This window comes from Antrostomus carolinensis, unplaced genomic scaffold, assembly GCF_000700745.2.
Source record: "Antrostomus carolinensis isolate BGI_N321 unplaced genomic scaffold, ASM70074v2 scaffold5784, whole genome shotgun sequence".
NCBI classification, from domain to species: Eukaryota; Metazoa; Chordata; class Aves; order Caprimulgiformes; family Caprimulgidae; genus Antrostomus; species Antrostomus carolinensis.
In genome coordinates this window covers 11,916-28,396 of record NW_010312707.1, presented here as the reverse complement: position 1 = coordinate 28,396, position 16,481 = coordinate 11,916, and the positions used below count along the sequence as shown (strand labels likewise).

The window sequence follows — 16,481 nt, the reverse complement described above, 5'->3', positions numbered from 1 at the left end:
CATTGATTAATAAACCAGATGCAACATGATGAGTAGCAGTGCAGAGTGTCCACAAAACTCTAAAACACACCCTGAAACTTACTATATTTAAACCAACGTGGAAGCTTTTCTGTTAAAGAACTGGATGACATAGCAGCATTTTACTGCCATAAGGAGGTGAGAACCAATTTAACACCCAACTTAGCAGAGTTAAAAGAGACCTAAAATGGTAAGTACTGTATCTTACTCAAAATGCACTAAACAGCAATGCCTATTATATTAAATTCCAAAGTTTTAACTACTAGTAGAAGAGTAACTATTTTACCAACTTAAGAGACTGTCTCCCTCAAAGTGCCTACTACTCAAATACCAAAATGAGAAAGTAAACCAAAAGTCATACAATAAATTCTTCAGCTTACTACTTTATCAATAACATACAACATGGAAAATATTCTCCTGAGTATACTCGTATGTCGGGTTTTAATATCTACCTACTCTCCAAGAAAGAAAGTCTTACTACTTTTTGCAGGTTAAGTATACTGTTAAACTAGGACTGAACACATAACTTTCCTCTGCTATAGTTCATGTGAGAAAACCATGCATGGAGAAACAAGTTATATAAATACAGTGAGAAAACTGTTAAAAACCCATCACATTGGTATATTTCAGAATGCATTTGCTGCTGAACACACGGTTAGCAGTACATATGCGTACAGAAAAAAAAATCTAGAGCCCAGCAACACTTCTGTCCAAAATAAACCACAAAACTGCAGACCATTTTATCCAAACATTTCAGAATTAATATTGAAAAAACCTAGAAATTATGAATACTCTCCCTTTTTTCAAAAGTCCAAGCCTTGTTTCAAGCAGCATGACAAAATTCCACTGTCCTTCAGAACACTTGTATCTAAGCTATCAGCTGATACACAATGAATATACAAACATACCTATGCAACATGCAACACCAAGGAAATCAAAAGCTATTACAAATTTCTATCACTTTGTAGTTAAGATGCTATTTATCTTCTTGTTTTAGGAACTTTTGTCATTTTCTATGCACATGAAAACAAGGATTTCTGCTGTGAAAAGAACAGTTATTTTTTTTGCTACATGAAATCTTGCTTCTTAAATCAAAATCAACCAATAACACAACTGGGACAGCACTCAGATAGTGCTGAAATCTGCAAGTAATTTTCTTCAGACTATCTCCAGTTCATCTATACAACTTAAATTCACATAAGCTGACTAATGCAATATTGACAACTTGAAAAATTTATTATTATTTTCTTAAATTCACTTTGTACACAAGTTACACAAAGGCAAATTCCACAGCATATAAAAAAAGCAGAATTACTGCTTCCTTAATTATCATATTAAGAACCAAAAGAACAAGCTGGTTTACCCTAAGGTATACTAAAAATACACCAAAAATATGAAGATGAAAAGGTGAGTGAATGTCCCCATTTTGTTCTAATGTATGTCTTGGGAATGTACATAAGCATTTTACTTTCAATTTACAAACACTATGTCTTGGGAACGTACACAAGCATTTTACTTTCAATTTAGAAACACTAGTCTCTTCCCAAAACCAATCTTCCTCCAAACTACTGGCAATTTCCAGAAGTGACAGCATATGCAGAACCACAAAGTAGTTTCAAGACCAAAACAATATAAGCCATTTGTAAGATCACTGATTATGAAGTCTTTTTATGCAGTTCCTTCAATTAAGTATCACATTTTATAGGGGAAAGTAAAGACTGGACTTCTCCCACCTTCAAACAAAAACGTTTCTTTAAAAGCCCTGGATAGAGGCTTTTGTTAATTCTATTTCCCTTTGGGCAAACTCACTTAGCATGGCACAGCTTAACTGTGTAATAAGGAAATGTATACACTAGGCTTGATATGGCCAGACTTTTCACCTTGAGACATACTCTTAACTAGTGGCCAGTGTTTGCTTTTTTAGCTAGATCTATTTATTTTCTTCACAATGGAAGTAAAAAGTTACAAGTTAGTATTGTCCTATGAAGCTTTATTATAAGTCATTCTTGATGAATCTAAGTGTGATCAATTCAAGATTTTAGTTTTAACAAGGTTGTTTCCTCGGCAAAACACAAAACAGAAGTCACAAGTTACTAAATTTTAGTAGGAAAAAAAAAACAAACAAACATTACAATTGAGATTGCTTGTTATACTACTAATGACTGGTACTGACACTCTGCATCTATGAGTCTAACCTGTGGTGATTTACCTTAATTTAACCAAACCAGAAGCCTGTGTCCCAGCAGTCTGACTCCTAGCAAAGTAAGAGTAAACAACAGTATTTCCCAGAGTGGCAAATAAATATTTCTTTATTTTTCAGAAATGATGTAACAGAAGGACATTCTAGTAAGTGTCATGATCTGTCATTTAACAGAGACTTCCCATAAGGAACCATTATATAAAAATACCCCAATGCCGTCTAAGTATTCAACAAGGTATCCACTGTCAGGTGAACATCTTGTTGTATATGCAGATGTGGACATTAAAACAAAAAATTTCATTATGAAAGCAATCACAAATACTACACTGAGAGACAAAAGATGTTTTTTTCTGAACTATTTAGAGCTCAAACTGAACTAACATCGAGCTCAAAATTAATTAGCTTGAAAAGATAACTAAGTTTCTTTCAAATAGCATGTTTTCAAAGTTACCTGTAAGCTAATACACTATAAATCAAATTGTACAACTCAACAGAGACGTGACTATTCAGGGCACATACGCAAGATATTACAATAGCATTCCATATTATCATCATCCCAAAGTTATTTTTACACATGTATCCCAAGTGACGAAGAAATTCTCTCTGGGTGGTAGGGGGCAGACAGTAGAATTTTGCCTGTATGGATGAATCCAAACACAATTAGAGTCCACAGGAACCCAGTACTGCTTCGGATGCTGGTTCCTTAGGCAATATCATGAAATAAGCTCATTACGTTCAAATAGTAAAGAAGATTACTCTGAATTCAGAGTAGATGGTTTTAATAAAGTTCAAACAGTACTACTTTTCCACCTATCAGCAACATTTCATTCTTAAGATTATATTAAACAGACACCAGTGCAGGGAACAAGAACTCTGTGTTAAACCACTGTCTTATTTTTTTAATGCTGCATTGAGAGGTTAAGAAGAAAACACTGTTTCAGTCAATCCTACAACTCTGCTTTCAAAATCTGAGAGTGTGCAGCAAGAAAATGAAGTGGTGAAGCTTTTTGCTTCTTCTGGAGTATTTCTATAGCTTAAACTAGTTAAGAAATTAAGAACTACACAGATATATCTCTCTTATCATTCCATCACTACTGAAATACATCTTCAAGTGATTTGGCTTGTTCTTGCTACCACCTCCATATACAACATTTATGGGGAGACCTCAGTCTACTTTAGAAGGATCAAGATCGATCTATTTCACATAACCAGTATGTCTGTATGCAGGAAAGAATTAAGCAGCTCTCTCCTAAATGAATAAAGTCTAAAAAAGAAATTATGTCAGGCATATAAACAAAGGTCTGTAATCCAACATATGTTTTAACACTTCTCAGTAAAGTTGCCAGCTCCAGCACAGAAAATGAAGCCTGCCTAACAACAGGCTTGCTTTTGTCACTGATTTTTCACAGATCCACTCAAGGGTAATTGGCAGACAACCAATGGATCATAGAGCAAAAAAATTCACTTCAGTGGCCACGCAGAGCTACGTCCATCTTACTTGGCTACACCAACATACCCAGAACACAGAGAGCTTCACCACACCACTGGAACGTGGACCTCAAGAAGCACCACTACCAGTACAAGACCAGACGAACCCAGGCTAATCTCAATATGACGGTATCTTGAATAGTAAATAAAAGCATCTTCAGCAAATAAAGGTACTTCCTGATTTTTCAGTAAATTCACAAAAATATTTTATCTTTGGCTGGGTGCTTTAACAAAATGTTTACTTGAATTATTTCCATTGATCACCATAACTTAAATTTAGGTGATTCTTCTGGTTACAACTACTTCCATGTAGTACATTTCAACCAAAATCAGTAGAAGCAACAAAGTATGTTTTATTTAAAATAGAAATTAACTGGTAAAGCATTTCCCACCAATTTCAAGACTTCCTCTTTGCATCCTACTGTTGTAATTCTAAAAAAAGAAAAAAAAATGGGGAAGGTCTGTTTATCTTAAGTGATTTTGCCTGTTTTGGCTGGGATAGAGTTAATTTTCTTCATAGTAGCTGGTGTGGGGCCGTGTTTTGGATTTGTGCTGAAAACAATGTTAATAACACAGAGATTTTTTGCTACTGCTGAGCAGTGCTTACAGAGTCAAGGCCTTTTCTGCTTCTCACACCACCCCACCAGTGTGTAGGCTATGGGTACACAAGAAGCTGGGAGGGGACACAGCTGGGACAGCTGACCCCAACTGACCAAAGGAATATTCCATACCGTATGATGTTATGTTCAGCATATAAAGCTGGGGGAAGAAAGAAGGAAGGAGAGGACATACAGAGCAATGTCCTTCCAAGAAACCATTACACATGATGAAGCCCTGCCTTCCTGGAGATGGGAAGTAGTGAATTCACTACACAGGAATTCCTTGTTCTGATTTGCTTGTGCATGTGGCTTTTGTATTACCTATTAAACTGTCTTTATCTCAACCCACAAGTTTTCTCACTTTTACTCTTTTGATTCTCTCCCCTATCCCACTAGGGGGGAGTGAGCGAGTGGCTATGTGGTGCTTAATAGCTGGCTGGGGATAAACCACCGCAGTGGTCTTTGGACTTACCTCTAAAGAACAAAAGTTCTCAGGAAATGCAGGGTTCTTTCCATTCTCTACAACCCTGTGGTAAAAGGAAACAAGTCACCAAAGTTCTCTATTGCCATATGTCTGAATTCCTGTAAAAAGGCCTCCTTACAGGTTTCAGTCACCCTAAAAATCAACCTCAGGACAACAAAAAAGTTCCTTGAAAGTGAAAGTACACGTGCCCTACATTATAACAGCAGATAAATGCTTCCACAAAAGGTAACCATTATGTTGCTTACCAAATTAGTAACCAAGGCTATTATCTCTAATTCATGCACCTGCAACTAAAACATCAGTAAAGCTAATAGATTAACCACTTTATTTCAGCTTTTAAAAACTGTAATTGGAACAGTTAACTTCACTGTGAGGGAGACTGATATCTCATGGGGATTTCTCTCCTTTCATTAGACAGCTGATTATTCCATTCTCCTTTAATATTGGTCATTTTTGGTGACTGCATCCTTTGGACATTTGTCCACAGAGTTCGCGACTTACTACATATTCAGAGAGTATTTATTTAATCAGCTTAATACAGAACAAGCTATTCTGTAAATTGTAGTTTAATTATTTTTTTTTTCAGTACTGTTTTCACCAGCTCTTGGCTCTGACATTAAAAGCAGGCTAGAAGTGACAGAATTTACCAGTGAAAAAATACTGAGGAAATTATAAACCACCACAGCCAGGGCATTAATACATGGTACAAGGTAAGTGATAACGTCAACTAGCTTGATGCCAAGCCTTGATCTTTTTCTTCTGGTGAATTTTCTAAAAGTTTGATGTAACAATTATGGCTACAAAGGCCAACCAAAATAAATGTGGAATCTTTTAGTACATCTCAGGGTAGATCTCTCAGTACACCTTAGGACTAACTAAAATCTACTTCATTTTAACCCCATCCAGCTCGATTACTTTAAAAGATTATGAGATTTATCGCTTATCTGAGTTCTAAAGAAGTCTGGACTTCCGTGGAAGAGCTAGAAGTGTATCTGGCTATTAGACTAATTATTTAGCCAAAAAGAATGAATAGCATTAATTTAGCTACAGAATTGTTACAAACATTAGAACACCCTAAAGAACGTTAACATTTTAAAGTAACTTTTCCAGAAGATCTCAAAACAGCTTTCTAGTAGAAGTAAAACAGCATTTCTCTGAACAGTAGATATGCAGCTTCCAGGAAGCATGACTATACTTCTTGGCTTAAGTATTGCAAAGTGTTGGGAACTAAACCAAGAATGACCTGGGTACTATGACTAGAATCATAGTTTTAGGCAGTCAAATGAAACGACCACACAGTTTCTACCCACTTCCCCATTTCTCAAAGTAAAACTGACTGGAATTGACAGTTTGATGATGACAGCATCACTATCATATGAAATGTGAAACATATTCACTAACAAAAACTCCAAATTTCCAATATCCTTCTTCTGGGACAAGTAACACAGGAACTTCATTTAGATCACTAATAAACAATCCCTTTCTAAAGGCTAAGCTACCAGAAATCATTTTAAGCAGTAGTGTTAAAAGACCACAAGATTAGACCAGATTCACACAACGTAGTTTATTGCACAATGTGCTGTGTAGAGAACAGCTTGTCTTCTCCTAAGCTGGTGTGTACGTAACTTTTTGCAAACACACTGTGCACCTCATTGTCCACACACTACAGCTCAAGGCCGAAACTGCTGAATTGGAAGAGAGGATGGAAACTAGGCCAGTTGTAAAAAACCAACCTGTAACCCTTTAGGCACAGACATCTCAAAGGTAAGTTACCAGTATACTGGTGGATAAAACGAGAATAGGCTTAGAAAGTTGCTTTAACTGAGATTTAAAAGGCAGACAGTAGATGCAACAAACACCAACCAAAAAGGAACTGATAAAAAAAGTTTGTAAGATAAAGACATTGCACCACATGTGACAAAACCTATAGCAGGATTTTCAGTTTAGTTGGTAAAGGAAGACGTTAAGGTAACAGACATATCTTCTTACAAGCTACTGAATCTTTATACTATGAATTCTACATAATGAGATCTCATGTAATCAACAGGAACTTAAGAAAATCTGTATAGATGTTAAAATCATGAAAGTAAAAAAGAAAAAAAAAAATGAGATGTCTTGATATGATAATCATAGGATATTGGAAAACCAAACAGGATGCAGTAAGTTTCTCACAGGAATGATTTTGGTTAGGAGTCATTAAAATCTAAGAAAGGCTACATATAAGTTAATGAAATTAGTTTAATTTGGGAAAATAAATAAATAAATAATCAAAGGCTTTTACACATACCTATACTTTAGACATATATGGACAAAAGGCCATAAAAATGCCAGGGCCTCCACTGTGAACTAAAAGATGACTTTTGTTTATACCCGATTAGTAAGTAAGGATATCTGAAAACTACAGCAAAAAAATGCAAAAAGCAAAAGCAGAATTTAAATCAACAGTGATCAGTTTTAGACAGGCAAAAATCAATGGAGACGACATAAAGACATGGATTAATTAAAATACATGTTAAAGGACTATCTAGAACTACTTATTGTGGAAAAAAAAAAAAAGTTAAAGGCCATATACCACTGTATACAAAGTATGGACCAGAAAAAGTGAATCAGAAATATCTATACACTTTTCTCCACAGTACAAATAATGTTCACAGTAAGGTAAAGTAAAAAAAAATCACCTTTCCTACAGTTCTACAGCATAGTTGCCAAGTAGTATACAGTTCAAGTCACAGATGCAAAAAAAATATGATTAAATTATATGGTTTTCAGTCAGGCTTAAAATGAGGAAAAAACACGATAGAAATAAAAGTCTTCACACCCTGAAATATTCATAATCTTCCACATAACAAATTTGCCTATTACTAAAGTAGATGTAGGGCATCAAATACAAGAGACAGCCAGGAGCTCTTGCACAATAAGTTACCAGACATTTTCTATGCAAGTTTTACTATTCCACATACTGTTTACAATTTCAAATCAAGTCTGATTTTAAAATCATACTGCATATCCTCTGGTCAGAATAGATACCAAGTTAAGCAGCAAATGGTAGCTATCAAATATTCTCCACTACTTTTCCATAGTTATACATCACTGTTTCTTATTGTTGACAAGAATAGGTTAAGACTTTCCGTCAGGAGCAATGATTTTGACTGTAAATTTTATTTTCCCAATACAAAACGTTTTTATCATGTATTAGTGATAAACATTAATTAAATTTAATTAATTAAATTACCCTAAATAATTACAACAGGCAAAAGTTCTTCATCAAGTACTGCCACTCTGCTTTTCTGGTAAAGCAGGTTATTGTCTCTCTAAAATTAATAAAAAGACAAAGCTTTAAAGCAGATTTTTCATGTCCATTTTGCAGGAAGTCTACCTACAGGATTCTCAGTGTGGATTTGGATGCATCAGTCTCACAACTACAGAGGTTCAGAGTCTCACAACTACAGAGGTTCAGATCCTTTTTAGCTCTCTCCAGATCTTAATCAATTTTGAGAAGGATTAATATCCCATGTTCTCTCTTCCTCACAGACAAGAGGCTTATGGTGAACCTTGAAGAAGATTAATGTTCTAACCACATTCCCTGTCCTCCCTCGGTTTCTTCTAAATTACCGCTCAACATGCTTCAAGCAGGCATCATGAAAAACTGCTTTAGTACAATACTGCAATACTCGTTTACACAGTTTTCACACCTTGGTACATCTAAAGTCATGATAGTCTATTTACTAATCTTCCACCATACATTATGTTTTTGTAATTCTCCTGACCTCCTAAAGAAGTACTCCATGCATTTTAACAGCCTAACACAGAGCCTATAACTTTGAGAGATTTAAAATCTTGGATAAAATTACCTGTGGATATAAAAGTGTATCAGATTTAAGAATATTACTACCTATTTAATCTTAAATAAATTTCTAAGTTTTTCACAGAAAATTCTACTATCATTGTAGCCTTTTAACAAGCAAGGAAGAACTGGAAGAAGTGGCGAAGAGAATAATCTTTTTCAAGATAAATCTGCAGGCCAAAAATAAAACCTCCATTCTACTAAAATCCATGTTTAAAGACTTTTACATACTAATTCCTCCCTCCATCCCATAATAATATGAATAGATGCCATCAAGTACGGAAAGATATATTTTCTTCTTGTAAATCCGCTCAGGATCACTCTCTATAGATAAACTTTTCAGTGTCTAGCTAAATATTATAGCTCCAGTTGGCCAACAAAAGCTGTACTCCACACAAAGACTTTTAAGAGTATTTCTGAAATATGGGCTTCCCTTACAGAAGACTTAAACAAGCCAGTAGAGATAAAAATAATTAATTTAAAAGCAGAAACACTGCAATAAACTTGCTTGGTCTGCATATTAATACATCATTCAGAATCAAGGGGGAAGAGAAGGTAGCACTAAATTCCTTTCAAGTCTAAGTAGGAGTATTTTTTCTTAAACTCCTGGAAAATAAAAAGCTTACTCCAGAGGAACTACATCTGTTCTATCTATCTATACTAACTTCTCCAGATTAAAATCAAAATTAAGAATCTTTAAGACCACAAAATCAGGGATAGGATGAAGAACGAAGATAAAATATCAACAACAAGAAATGCGAGACTGGATACCACCACCTTTCACTTCCACTACCCTAAGTAAAGAAGAAATAGGAAGACTGTAGTAATTATTACAGCCTTTCTTTCATATCAAATCAATGTTAAACATTTAACAGATACCAGTCTTGCTGACATTTTACTAAGATCCTCTTAACACCTCACAAAAAATTATTTTAAAGCACTTTCAGTTGCTAAAGCCAGAATCTTCACACTCCTAAAGAGCACAAACTAAAGCCTCCCACTACTAGCTGAACCCACATTGATATCCACTCTTCTCCATATGACAGTCAAATGATTCACAGATCCCTAATAACTCAAGGTCCTTTCTACTAATTCAGCCACAACTGTCAACAGGTGGAGGAGTGAGGAACAGTCTACTGGACTCAATCCTTAAATCAGACAGTATGTCAAGGTCAGATTATTTAGGCTGACTTTGCCCCTTTTGACAGGTCAGGAGGAAAAGGGGAAAACAAAAAAAACTCTGTACTATATGCAAGACTTAGCACTTTTCTCGGAATTCAGCTGCACAGTACTAAAAATGGTACTAGTGTATGAAAAACTGGACGTGAGCCGGCAGTGTGCGCTTGCAGCCCAGAAGGCCAACCATATCCTGGGCTGCATCAGAAGAAGCATGGCCAGCAGGTCAAGGGAGGTGATTCTCCTTCTCTACTCCTCGCTCGTGAGTCCCCACCTGGAGTACGGCGTCCAGTTCTGGAGCCCCCAACACAAGAGAGACCTGGACCTGGTTAGGTGATTCTGCCCATCTACTGCACTCTGGTGAGACCCCACGTCAAGTACTGCATCCAGCTCTGGAGTCCTCAGCACAGAGAAAGGCCACAAAAATTTTCAGAGGGATGGAACACCTCTCCTATGAAGAAAGGCTGAGAAAGCTGGGACTGTTCATCCTATAAAAGAGAAGGCTCTGGCCTGAAAGACCTTACTGCGGCCTTTCAATACTTGAAGGGGGCCTATAAGAAAATGGTGACAATTTTTTTAGTGGGGCCTGTAGTGACAGGACAAGGGTTAATGGTTTTAAACTCAAAGAGGGTAGATTAGGCTAGATTAAAAGAAGAAATTTTCTACAATGAGGGCGGTGAAAGACTGGAACAGGTTGCCCAGATTGGTGGTAGAAGCCCCATCCCTGGAAACATTCAAGGTCAGGCTGGACAGGGCTCTGAGTAACCTGATCTGGTTGAAGATGGCCCTGCTCACTGCAGGGGGGTTGGGCTAGATGACCTTTAAAGGTCCCTTCCAACGAAAACCATTCTATGATTCTATGAAAAAAACAGCTAATCTAAGTGCTAAATATTCTTTTGGACTGCATTAAAGTCATCACTGAAACCAAGAAACTTTACTACCAAGAAAACATGCTAAAAACATATATTACTATTCATTTTGTGCTAAGTGCTACATCTAACCATTCCCCAACTCCCAGCTGTTCAAAGTTTAAATAATCTTCAGACACATGAAAAATATTTAACACATTTAAATGTAAAATTTGAAAAGGAAAATTAGGGCAGTATTTCATAACATGAAGAAAAGCATTCAGTCCAGCTACTGAAAGCACCGTGTCACTATTGAACATGCAGCCATTGCATGCACACTTACTGACCATGTTGCAGGGAACTAGTACCTTATATCAAAATAATATAAAGTAATCAAATTGGAATTCTGACAAGTTTGCTTTCTATGCAAATAAAAGCCAGTATTCAATAATAAAAGACCTAAATTTTAGGAAAAGGAAGCTTAGTGTTTTTAATTCCTCATCAGTTGTTCAGATATATAAGATGAAACAGAATCTTGGCAAGGTGCTTTTAAAATTTATACTGCTAAATTTCTATTTGGGTTAACAACATTTCCAAAGTAACAAACTTTTCTGTTTGCAAGTTGAGGCAAACCGAAGACACAGAAAATAAGGAAGAGCATTAAGGCATGGGTCCAAAGCAATCAGATTGCTTTTATTTTGCAAATGCTGTAAACATACACAACCATAAAGCTGTATTACAATACGCTTTTGAAAGAAGCCTTGAAGATGCTAAAGAAGCAAGTGCATTTCAATACCCACCTTGAAATGTGAAGACAAAGGCTCTGAAGAATATAACACTAATATGTGATTCTTACTGTCTTTTGAACAAACTATTTCATAATTAACATCAAGCTTTCCCTTTGACATATAAAAAGGTTATTTTTCTTCAGTATGAAAGTACAGTAAGAATTTACTTACCACAGCAAGCTGCGTGCGTGATGCTACTGTATGAAACACTGCAGGCATCATGAGAGATTCTTCTACTTTCAATTCCATCTCATTCTCTGCTGAAAATGTGGTTTTGGGGATAGCTGGTGGACGTTCACACAAGATCATTTCTTTGTTGAATAAAAAAATTGGGTTGGTATCCTACACTCAAAGAGAAAACGAAACCAAACACTGAGTAAAGGCAACATACTGTTCAATCATCAATTATATTGGGGTAACGTGTCTTAAGAACACATTTAAATCTACAAGTGGAATACATAAACATCCGTTTCTCAAAGCAAAGAAATCCAACCAACAGTTCATTACAGAAAAATATTTTAAAATCCCATAGTAAAACATTTTTCTTCCCCTATAAATGACAGTTTAGATGAAGAATGCAGTATGCACTTACTGTTCCAGCACTGTAACTACACACTCTCCTGTCCGGTGCCATACACTCTCCTCCATTGACAACCAGTACTTGGTGCTGAATGGCAATCTTGTACTTTGTTTGAATTGCATGTTTCAGATCAGCCACACTAGAAAAAAATTGGAACAAAAGACAACACTATCACCATATAATATGTCTCTAATTTTACATATTCCTGTTACAGAGACAAATGACTTGTCTGTGTCAAAGCAGAACTTTTTTTAAAGGACTACTACTTTTTATTCTGCACAGTGACATATTTCCAAGTTTTGTAAGTGCTGTGATGTGTTGCACTCCGGACATCCAGCTAGTAAGCTATCAGCTAAAATAAGACAGCGTCTGCATTACTGGTAAGTTATCATCGATCTTTTTCCAAGGAGATCTGACACCATGCCGAAATTCTCAATTAAGTCACATCCAGCATTTAGGATAATAACTGTAAATGTCATATTATGTTCTTTGAATATATAGTTTATGAACAGCTGACATACTGAAACCCTAGAAGACAAGAGAATTAACACTTCATTATGCATAATATAAGCACAATTTCACCTACTCAACTCTGAGTGATTTACTGCACGTGAAGTGCAGTATAGCACTTAACAATAAGAGGAAATTAAACAATCCATATACACATGTGCAACAAATTCATATAAACATTGCAGACACTTTTAACGTGGAAACAGAAGATCAATAAACCATGCTTGTATCTTTAATTCTTGGTGATGACAGTTTAACGTTACTGCTTATTTTAGACAGTTCTAGACTTTGTCTTGAAGACACAGGCAAGCAGCAAACTAAACAAGAATGTACGAATACAATATAGTAGCTGACCCAAACTACAATATCCTAGGGTAGTACCTGTGCAAAGGTATTACAAAGCTTCAGAGTACCAAGTGAATAATCAATAGAAGCATCAATGGTTCTGATAAAACTGGCAGGAAGCATAACAGTGTTACTGGCTATAGGGTACTTGAAAAATAAAGATCTAAATATCTAAAATAACCATGATTCAATATGACATCATGAATTCACTACAAACATCTCATGAGAACAAGCTTGTACTCGCCAGCTGCATTACAGCAAGCATTCACCTATCACCTCCATGGGCTTTGGGAAGACAGGTTGGCCTGTCCATGTACAAGGAGATAGGCAAAGGACCCAGGAAAGCTAGTCTTGCTCTAACATAGAGAATAACTGTTCAACTGAAGAGTCTTGGATTTTGTGTGATTCAGACACTGGAAAGCTTCTTTCTCAAAGAACTATCCAACTGAGTAAAAAGTTGTCCCACACCAAACTATTAGGTGCCTGATCTGGCAGTTCAGAGGCTGTACCTCACAAATCATGATTTAGGAACAAAACATCTCAATATACCAGACAGCATACAGGGGTGCTGACACACCTGCAAATGACCCAGCAGATCCAGAATGGTTGAGATGAAACACTATCTCATACTCAATAATACTCTGAGTGTCAGTGGGCTTTGCAGAAACGCACACAAAAACAATCAGCATAGACAGTCTTAGGGCCCTTCCACCCCAAACAAGTTTCAAAATCCAGATTAACTTGGCGAGTCATGAAAATTACAAACAGTAATTCAGGAGAAAGGAAACAATGGATTTGATCACAAAATCCATGGTAGAAGTCTTTCAAGCACACAGAAGCAGCTCTTTCATCGGTGATAGAATATGAAGACAGTAGGTAAGTTTGGTTCTTGCTAGTTCCAAGGTGTATGGGTTACTATGATAATATACATTATTTACTTATTAGATCAGAGTCCCACAGGAGAACAAGGAAAAAGTATACATAGTATAGATGCTCGTTTGTTTGGAAAGGAAAACACTTGTTTTGGGAAGGAAAAAAACTGCACAATTGCAGCCAGAGAGAGATGGGAGAATATGTGAAAAACAACTGTGCAGACACCAAGGTCAGAGAAGGAGGGGGAGGAGGTGCTCTGTGCACCAGAGCAGAGATTCTCCTGCAGTCTGTGGTAAAGACCATGGTGAAGCAGGTTGTGTCCCTGCAGCCCATGAAGGACCACAGTGGAGGAGATATCCACCTGCAGCCCATGGAGGACCCCACACCAGAGCAGGTGGATGCCCAAAGGAGGCTGTTACACTGTGGGAAGGCCACACTGGAGCCAGCTCCTTGCAGGACTTGTGGCCTCATGGAAAGAAAGAAACCCACAATGGAGAAGTTTTTCTGGCAGGACTTGTGACCTCATGGAAAAGACCCATACTGGAGCAGTTGGCAGAATGGTAGGGGTTGGAAGGGACCTCTGAAGACTATCTAGTCTAATCACCCTGCTAGAGCAGGATCACCTAGAGTAGAACACACAGGAACACGTCCAGGTGGGTTTTTAATGTCTCCAGAGACAGAGACTCCACAACCTCTCTAGGCAGCCTGTTCCAGTGCTCTGTCACCCAAATAGTATTTCCTCATGTTTAAGTTGAGCCTCCTGTTTTCCAGTTTGTGACCATTGCCCCTTGTCCTGTCACTGGACACCACCAAGAAGAGTCTGGCACCATCTTCCTGACACCCATTCTTTAGATATGGGATATCCCCTCAGCCTCTTCTTCTCCAAGCTAAACAGACCCAGCTCTCTTAGCCTTTCCTTATACAGTAGATGCCTCAGTTCTCACATCATCTTAGCAGCCCTGTGCTGGACTCTCTCCAGTAGTTCCTTGTCCTTCTTGAACTGGGGAACCCAGAACTGGACACAGTAAGTTTGTGAAGAACTGCAGCCCATGGAAAGGACTCACATTGGAAAAGTTTGTGCAGAACTGTCTCCCATGGGAGGGACTCCACACTGGAGAAAGGGAATAGTGTGAGGAGTTCTCTCCCTGAGGAGGAAGGAGTGGCAGAGACAATGTGTGATGAACTGACCACAACTCCCATTGCCCATCCCCCTGTGTGGCTCTGGGGAAGGAGGTAGAGAAATTGGGAGTAAAGTTGAGCCCCAGAAGAATGGAGGGGTGGGGGGAAGGTGTTTTAAGATTTTATGTCTCATTATCTTACTCTGATTTGATTAAATTAATAATTTAATAATAAATAAATTAAATTATTTTTCCCCAAGTGAAGTCTGTTTTGTAATTGGTGAGTGATCTCTCGCTGTCCTTATCTTGACCCATGAGCCTTTCGTTCTATCTTCTCCTCCCTGTCCAGCTGACAAGGGGAGTGATAGAGCTGCTTTGGTGAGCACCTGGCATTCAGTCAGGGTCAATTCACCGCATTTTAATTTAAAAAGTAAACAGTACACAACTAATTTACTTTCTTACTTTTGTACAGCAAGTTCCGTATCAAAGGTAAGCGTAGTTCCAGTGTTGACCAGAAATACATATAGCTTCATGATGATTTCTTTAGGTCTCTGCAGTTTATAACTTCCACTGCTAAAATCATTTAGAAACTGGAAAAAAATAAAAATGAAGTGTTAGTTCAGTGAATGTATCAGCTCTCAAATTGCACAGTTCTTTATCTAAAGATACAGATGCTCCTCTGACCAGAAACATGGGCAAGGTAAGCCTCTGCATATGCGGATAGTTAGGAGAACACATGAAAATATACACTGAGGAGAATTAAAAAAACAAAAAAAAAAAGAAAAGACTACTTTCAGTTGCAGAGGCCACCATCTCAGATCATTACCTGGCTTTTACAAACAGCAGCATGAACTATGCTGTAAGTATTCATTCCTCAACCCTATCCATAGTTTTTTCACTCAACCATATGGAAGCATTAGCAAAAAATAATAATAAAAAAATTATTTTGCTAAGATTATGTAGATTTTCTTTTTGTATCTCTCCATAATTAAGTAACAGTTTTAAAAACCACTGTCCTCTGTTTTCAGCACTAGCTAAATCTGTAGCTACTTTCTCCATCACTAATAACAAATATGGAGAGATCAAGATCGTGCAGTCCCACACACTGGACACATTTTCAGTTCTGTGCACTACAAGAATCTGGATGAGTGATTTATAAGCACATGTTTTTTCCAGTGTACATAACAGAAGAAAAACATTGAACTGCTTTGTAAAACATTAAGATTTAATCTGAGATTTTATCACTGAAATATTCTATACTTCCAAGCCTTTTTCTCTTCTTCTCCACGGGAGCTCAGAAGTTTATGAATAATTACCTCCACACTAATAAAGCTGCTGCAGAAGTACAACAACTAGCCCTGTGGTCACTAATGACCTGAAATTTTGATGTGGACGGAGTTATGAAAAGTTAAGCTGTAAAAGTTTTAGTCGCTCAGCAATATTCTTATATCATTATAAGAATGACTCTCTGGATTAAATTACTTCCCAGTAAGTAGAAGATGTCCCTCTTTCCCCGAAATATGAACAGGACACACATGCAAGGTCTACACAGCTAACTGTATTATTCTAAGATGAGTATGAATTTGCATTTATCTCTTTGCCTAGAGAGA

At 37.1% G+C, this 16,481-nt stretch overlaps 1 protein-coding gene across 1 annotated transcript in view; it reads right to left on the bottom strand.

Moving 5' to 3' along the window:
- Positions 1-15,456, bottom strand: part of LOC104524259 (RB1-inducible coiled-coil protein 1-like) — a gene marked incomplete at its 3' end in the record, with an annotated part of 33,584 nt that extends 18,128 nt beyond the window's left edge. Inside the window, exons 1-3 of the mRNA XM_010167073.1 lie at positions 15,334-15,456; positions 12,038-12,164; positions 11,617-11,787 (exon numbers count right to left, since the gene is read on the bottom strand). Coding sequence (XP_010165375.1) covers positions 11,617-11,787; positions 12,038-12,164; positions 15,334-15,404 — 369 coding nt within the window. The remainder of the gene's footprint in view (positions 1-11,616; positions 11,788-12,037; positions 12,165-15,333) is intronic.
- Positions 15,457-16,481: the final 1,025 nt, after the last annotated feature.